Here is a 7,799-nt window from a genome sequence, read left to right as displayed (position 1 = left end):
AGCTGTATGAAAATTCCCCCCCCCCAATCAAGAAACAGCTACTTTATGAATTCTCTACTAGTTGTACATTTTCCAATGTATAATATAGAGAAATACAATGTGTTAAATGGCGTTTCCTTGTTTCTCTACATGTTTATTTTACTTTGCAGTTGAATGTGAAAATATTGATGGAATGGACAATGAGAATGTAATATCTGATGATTCGATCATACTTAATCCTCCTGGTAATCCAAGTGATATTCGACCCAATGGACAAGGTTGGAAAACGAATACTACGGGGAATAGGATTATTTATATAGATATTGGAGATGACCTTAACAACGGAGGAGAAGTTTATCTTGTCAAATCAAAGAATATAGAAATTTATCAAGTAGAATTGTTTGGAAAAGTAAAGGTGAGTTTAATAATTGCCTGGTGTGTGTGTTTGCAAAGTTTTGATATGTGATATGCACTGCTTTCTCTGAGTGTGTATTTTCTCCATTTACATTAAATATACCCTTGTGGTTTTTACAGGAACCGGAGTCTGAAGTAAGTGTAATGCCAGAGAGGGTTGTTTCTCCGTTACTGACACCTACAGAGGCTTTTAGCATTAAACCTGGAATGGGAAAAACAAAGATTCAACTGACCATTGTTGCCACTATCAATGTAATCCCCGTGGTAGTGACTGTTTCTGTGAAGATATGTGTGAAACCAACAAGTAAGTGTGAAATTGATAATTTTAATAGCAAATACCATTTATGTATAATTGTTGCATCTCATCACAACTAATTGAAATGCAATGGAAATGGAATGGAAGAGTTAGTGAATTTAAGTTTCATTACAGTGCATCAGTGTGTGCAATACATTTTGAATAATGTGGAAATATTTGCAGAAATTTATACATCTGTTGTAGTGAGAGTCATTGACATCACTGGGGGATTGGAAAAACGGACTAGCTGAACTCTTATAAGGAGTCACATAGTGGTTGAAATGAGAGGTTGAAAGGAGTTAATGAGAGGACATTTTGGAGTCTCGCGAAGTATGTCGTGTGAACGCATTAATTTTACCTCCACTTCCTTAAATTATACATCAAACATTTGTCTAAGATATAAAAATGGCGACAAGATATTTGAAGCTTGTGTCAGATGTTAAAATTTATTTTTGATATGAAATCAAAGAAAAAATCATTAACATGGAAGACTTTATTGGCTTGCATGGTGACGATGCAACAACAACAGTTACAACAGCAACAATACTAACAGTTACTGGAAGTAATGTTGAAGCAGTTTGAAAATACTTCAGGTTTGTTCTTGTCAGCTGGCCTAGCAACGAAGAAATCTTCAAAGGAGAATGTAGAAATTGGAACGACAAGAAGAAGGTGCAATTACTTTTAAGAAAGTTACACCCTGCCAAACACAAAAAATACTGTAATTATATTCTGCCGAAGAAACCATGTGAGATTTGTTTTGCTGAAACAATCAAATTATTATCTAAAAAAGATGAAGATTTCGTCACCTATGCTGCGGTTGTTAACAGAGAGTGTGAAAAATTCAGATTTGCTCAAATGTCTAATTTTTGTTCAAGGTTTAACTGCAAGAAAAGATGCTGATATACTTTCCTGTATATTAACAAAATTAGAACAGGACCAAAAATTAACTCTACAGGCAGTGGCTGAAGAATATAAATTTAAGACATAATGCTGATAAAATTGAAAAAGAAGTTTGCTCTCAGATATATGCATGTCAATCTGAAATGCATGAAAAAAAGGAAAAACGAATGTCAAGACCAAATCCATGCTATGGGTTTACATTTTAGAAGTAATTGTCCTTTTAAAAATCGTAAATGTTTTGAGTGTGGAAAAATCGGACATAAAAGCTCATGTTATATAACGAAACAAAAAAATGGGGCAATATGAATCATTATTAGATGGTCACACTACACATCACCTTGATCATCTATACATTCATTATTGCCGGCTGAGAAAACTTACAGTCAAATAGAAAAAGAGGCAGCAGCCATCATATTTGTAGTGAAAACATGCCATAAATTTATACATGGAAGAAGGTTCCATCTGCAGTCAAAAAAGGGTGTTCCTACTCATACAGCCAACAGATTACAGTGCTGGGGAACAATCCTACTGAATTATGATTTCAAGATGGAGTATTTGCCATCGAAAAAATTGGGACATGCAGATAGTTTGTCAAAATTAGTAACAAAATACAGTGAACCACTATAAAACACAGTGATAGTGGCATTAAAAACTGAAAATAAAATAAAAAATATATTGTGCAATGTTGTGTGTGAATTACCTGTGACATTGGAGGAAATAAAAATTCAGGCAGAGACGGACGAGTTTATCATAAAAATGAAAAAAAATAGTGAGATCAGAAAAAACAAACTAAAAAAATATATGTGGCTGGATGTGACATGGTTTTGAATTTGTATTCCATATGTGATAATGTGCTTATGTATGCACAGAGGGTTGTAATGCCTACCTCACTACAAGGTTGAATGTTAAAGGAGTTCCACACTAGACATCCAGGAATGAAATCGATTATAAGTAGTTCTGTTTACTGGCCAGAAATTGTTCTAGATATTGAGAAGCTGTTAAAATCCTGCAGAGGTTGTGCTCTTGCAGCGAAATCACAACTTATAAAAATTTCAATCTTGGTGCAAGACCGATATACCATGGTCCTGACTACACAAGGACTTTGCAGGACCGTTAAACCGATCATATTATTTAATAGTGGTAGATAGCTTTACTAAGTGGTCAGAAATGTGTAAATATGGAAAACTTGACATCCACGGTAACAGTGGAATTTCTACATGAACTTTTTGCCAGGTATGGTGTCCCGGATGCCATAGTCTCCGATAACGGTACACAATTCGCGGCTAATGTATTTCAGAATTTTTGCAAGATGTATCGAGTTGAACATATCACAACTCTATATCACCCAAGATCAAACAAACAAGCGAAAAGGTTTGTGGATACATTTAAAAGAGCATTAAAGAAATCAAGAAAAGTGCTAGCCAATGACACAGCATTAATGCAATTCTTGAGGGTTTATAGGATAATCATCATCATCATCATCATCGTTTAACGTCCGCTTTCCATGCTAGCATGGGTTGGACGATTTGACTGAGGACTGGTGAAACCGGATGGCAACACCAGGCTCCAGTCTGATTTGGCAGAGTTTCTACAGCTGGATGCCCTTCCTAACGCCAACCACTCAGAGAGTGTAGTGGGTGCTTTTACGTGTCACCCGCACGAAAACGGCCACGCTCGAAATGGTGTCTTTTATGTGCCACCCGCACAAGCCAGTCCAGGGGCACTGGCAACGATCTCGCTCGAAAATCCTACAGGAGCCAGTCAGGCGGTACTGGCAACGGCCACGCTCAAAATGGTGCATCTCATGTGCCACCCGCACAAGAACCAGTCCAGGGGCACTGGCAACGATCTTGTCAAACCAAAATTCTTTTTCAAGCAAGTCACAGGCGGAACTAATTGCTTGAAAAATTAAAGTCAATTTTTGACATGCTGTTACCAGTAAGAAAAGCAAATAGGGAAAACAGTAAATATACAACAGCATTTTAATATCGGTGACAAGGAGAATTTTCAAAATATATAAAATTGGAAGATGAGGTTGGGAAGATGGAGTAGTAACAAAAAGAATAGGCAAAATTACACGTATGATAAGAGGTGAAAAATAGGAACACCAAAGGCATTTAAATCAGCTAAAAAGTAGATATATGGATATATGGAAAAGCCTCTGAAGCTTCAAAGCCATAAGAAACCAAAACTAGGTATAGCAGCATAAGAAAGAGGAAACAAATAGAATGGGCAAAGCAGTGCCTAACTGGAAGAAATTTTAAACTTCTCTAGGTAAAAAATCTCAAAAATGGAGATGTGATGAAACAAAACTAAATAAATGAAAATAATGGTATTAACTTCCAACAGGAGTCAATCTCAAAGGGGGAGATGTGGGAAGAGTCATTGACACCCCTAGGGGATTGGAAGAATGGACTAGATGAATTTTTATAAAGAGTAGCGTGTTGGTTGAGATGAGAGGTTGATAGGTGATGTTGAGAGGGCGTTCTGGAGTCTTGCAATATAGGTTGGATGAACACATTAATTTTACATCTGCTTCCTGGGAATTATATACCCAATGTTTGAATACGATATTGAAATATCACAGGCTTAAAGATAGATTTAGGTTTGGAGAAATAGTTATTACAGTGAACATGTAGTATCAGATAGCCAAGAGTGGATGATACCTCATTGCCAAGATTCTTGTAAAATAAAATGTATTTATCATCACATTGTATGTAAAGTAAAAATATGTGTGTTGTGTGAGATTCATTGTATTGTAGTAAATAAGATGACTCTTAAATAAACCATTGGAAATTAGAGTTGCACGTGAAAATGTTATTCCGTACATGTTAATGAGAAAATTCACGTTTGAAATGTGTGACTGGTAAACTGAATAGAATATTTTTGTTTTCTTCTTAGCTTACAAATCAACACCAAGCGTTTCAACGTTGATCCCTACAAGTATATCAACAACAGTGTCACCTAGTTTGCCTACAACAGTGTCACCCAGTGTGTTTACAACAGTGTCACCCAGTGTGTCTACAACAGTGTCACCCAGTGTGTCTACAACAGTGTCACGCAGTGTGTCTACAACAGTGTCACCCAGTGTTTCCACTGTACTGAGTACAGTGTCTACCACAATATGTAAGTATCATAATCTAATGTTTATTGGTAAGCCATAATAAGATGTTTGAAAACATTCCCATATATTTCAGAATTGTAGCTTTCTGCGTCATTTGTGTTGGGTTTTCTTAAATTTAATCTCCATTGCTTTCATTTCTGATATTTGCGTTGTGACAGATATGAATAATCTTGTTGCTGAAACTTGCCTAACTCTTCTATTACATACATATGAATGCATTAAATTAATTCTAAGCATTGGTTTTTAGAGAATGCACAGAGACTGAATGAAAATGTTACACACATGTACGCATTGAAAGACATACCTGTTTGGGAGCAAGATTCTGTATTTACCTGTTGCGTTATGAGAAATAGATTTTATCCATTTGTTATGTAATGTGTCATATGTACAATTGATTGAGTTAAAATATGTTTTCACTACACTGTTGAGAAGTGAAGCATGATAATATAGAGATTGTTTGTGCATTTGGAATAATGCTAGTTCCAATTGCTACATACTTTCCATGGAATAATGCTGTCTTTCTTACGAATAAAATTAATGTTTTATATTCTGATATTGTTTAGTTATTCTAAGTTTTGTGATGTATATATTATTTATTTTTTGTAGTTGAATGTGAAAATATTGAAGGAATGGCTAATGAAAATGTGATACCAGATACTTCAATAGTGCTGTTACCTTCGGACTATCCCGGGAAGATCCGTCCAAGTGGATCTGGTTGGAAAACAAAGACAGCAAGAAAGAGGTTTATTTATATAGATATTGGTGATAAGCTTAACTCCGGTGGACAAATTTCTCTTGTTGTTTCCGAAAATGTAAAATATTATGAAGTAAAAATGTATGGAAGATTAAAGGTAAGTTTGATTTTTGATGAGTGCAATTTTATACATATATATACATAGCAGCAACTGTATTGAAAATATTCTTTTACAGAAACCTACATCTGGGGAAACATATGTGTTTGGGGAAAGTGCTACTAACCAGAGGACTATGCCAGAATATATTGTTTCTCCACTATTGCAACCCAGTGAAGGATTCATAATAAAACCAAACGGTGGCTACGGAAAGGTTGCATTGACCATTAGTCCCCGTAGTCCAAAAAGGCCGATGAGAGTGACTGTTTCTGTAAAGTTGTGTGTGAAACCATCAAGTAAGTGTGAAATTCATGATTTAAATAACAGAAATCATTTATGTATGATGTTTGGCGATCATTGAAAAGAAACACGATTAAAAGAAAGAGTTGCTAAATAAGTTTGTTTGCAAAATGTATGAATATGGAAGCTGCATTTTCAATAAGTAAGAAATATTGATAAATATATATATAGCATATGGAAGTTATGTTTTGTAGTTTCAATCATTTGATCCAGTCAGCCTTGTGGGGCACGACCTTGAAGATTTTAATGGAACAAATGAATTCCAGTATTCATTATTGTTTTAAAAACCTGGGCCTATCATTTTGGTGGTTGCTTCTAGACTTGAAGTTCCTTCTCTAGTTCTGGTAGTGTTGCAGCTGTTACAACTAGGTCATCAACACAATGTATCTCCAAAGCGCAGCGAGTCTCAATTCCTCGTTTCTGGCCTGTAGGTCTGCGATAAAAAGATGTGGCCGAGAACTGAATCTTCATGAACTACCTGAACACCAAATTCATGGTTTTGCTCACAGGCAAATTTAACCTTACTGATGGCATCATTCTCAATGGGTTCTGCAGCCTCCACCAACCACTCATATATTTTTACAATCAGGTAAGGGAGCAAAAGACCATGAGAATAACCTTCTCCATTTTGACAAAAGCTCAGTCCAGAGGTATGTTATTTTGCAGGAAACTATGCAAGCTCAAGGTATTTTTCAGGAAATTTGTGTCGCATGGGGAAATGTCATGTTAATTAGAATGCATATTATTGCATATAAAGTTTGTATTTGCAATGTGTGTCTTGAATGGAATATCCTTGTCAATGTTTTAGCTTACCTTTCAACACCAAGTGTTTCAACACTGATCCCTACTAGCATATCAACAACAGTATCACCTAGTTTGTCTACAACAGTGTCACCCAGTGTGTCTACAACAGAGTCACCCATTGTCTCCACTGTACTGAGCACAGTGTCTACCACACCATGTAAGTATGTCAGATTCAGGTTTATTGGCCAAAAATATTTTAAAAAGATGAAAAAATTTCTCATGTATAACTCATATTAATCCATGTCTTCATTATTTGCTTTACACTTTTGAAATACTAAGATAATTATCATTGTTTGCAATTATGATAGATAATTGGCATGTATACTATTCCTAGGAATAATTGATTGTTTTTGTTTTGATGATCACATTTAATGTATTTGTATACATTGTTTTGAATATACGGGCGAATAACCAAATGTAACGAGAAATGTTCTCTGTGGGACAATCCCCTTTCAGTTCAGGCTTCTGCAGCAATAAGCAAGCTGATATGACCCTCAGGTATCATTCTGCTAACTGGTGGCATTGAATGAAATCATGCTCCCACATGGTGCATGTTTGTTTTACGGTGTTTATCCCATGTATGTTGATTTCTGCAATGGCTGAAACAAAAGAACAACGTACTTCTGTGAAATTCTAATTGGTGCCAGTTAAAATGGTAGCTGAAATAGTTGTCATTCTTCAAACAGTGTAGGAATACACTGCCATGTGAAAAATGCAAGATTACGAGTGGTTTTCATGTTTAAGGACTGGTCGCCTTTTGCTTGCAGACGAACCCTGTTCAGAGCGACTGTCTGTCTTCGAAGCAAATAAAAACATCTTGAACGTTCATGAACTGATGTTGGAGAGACATCACTGAATAACTGATGAATTTGTTGATATAACTTTTGTATCCTGGAGCTTGTGCCAATGAGTTTTGAGTGATGGATTGCAAATGAGAGGAATTGCAGCAAAATTTGTGCCTCGCGTACTCACGGAAAGTGAGTAGCAGTCAAAACTGAATACGTGCCGAGAACTGAAGGTACAATTAGGTGCTGACAGGAACGTTTGCCTGAAGGTCATCACTTGTGATGAAATCTATTGTGTTGGCTGTGACCTTGAAATGAATGAGAAATTGTGTAAATGGAAGCATTCA

General features: G+C 36.0%; 2 protein-coding genes across 2 annotated transcripts in view; both read left to right on the top strand.

The window, feature by feature from the left end:
* LOC128247130 (SCO-spondin-like) overlaps positions 1 to 445 on the top strand; it is a 30,711-nt gene extending 30,266 nt beyond the window's left edge. The window contains exon 17 of the mRNA XM_052965948.1: positions 150 to 445. Within this exon, the coding sequence (XP_052821908.1) occupies positions 150 to 445 (296 nt within the window). The remainder of the gene's footprint in view (positions 1 to 149) is intronic.
* A 7,153-nt stretch (positions 446 to 7,598) lies between these two features.
* Positions 7,599 to 7,799, top strand: part of LOC106867630 (uncharacterized) — an 11,213-nt gene continuing 11,012 nt past the window's right edge. Inside the window, exon 1 of the mRNA XM_052965947.1 lies at positions 7,599 to 7,644. Within this exon, the coding sequence (XP_052821907.1) occupies positions 7,599 to 7,644 (46 nt within the window). The remainder of the gene's footprint in view (positions 7,645 to 7,799) is intronic.

This window comes from Octopus bimaculoides, chromosome 2 (genome assembly GCF_001194135.2).
Source record: "Octopus bimaculoides isolate UCB-OBI-ISO-001 chromosome 2, ASM119413v2, whole genome shotgun sequence".
Classification (NCBI taxonomy): domain Eukaryota; kingdom Metazoa; phylum Mollusca; class Cephalopoda; order Octopoda; family Octopodidae; genus Octopus; species Octopus bimaculoides.
Note: the sequence above shows the minus strand (reverse complement) of the source record. Positions and strands in the feature narration are given on the sequence as shown.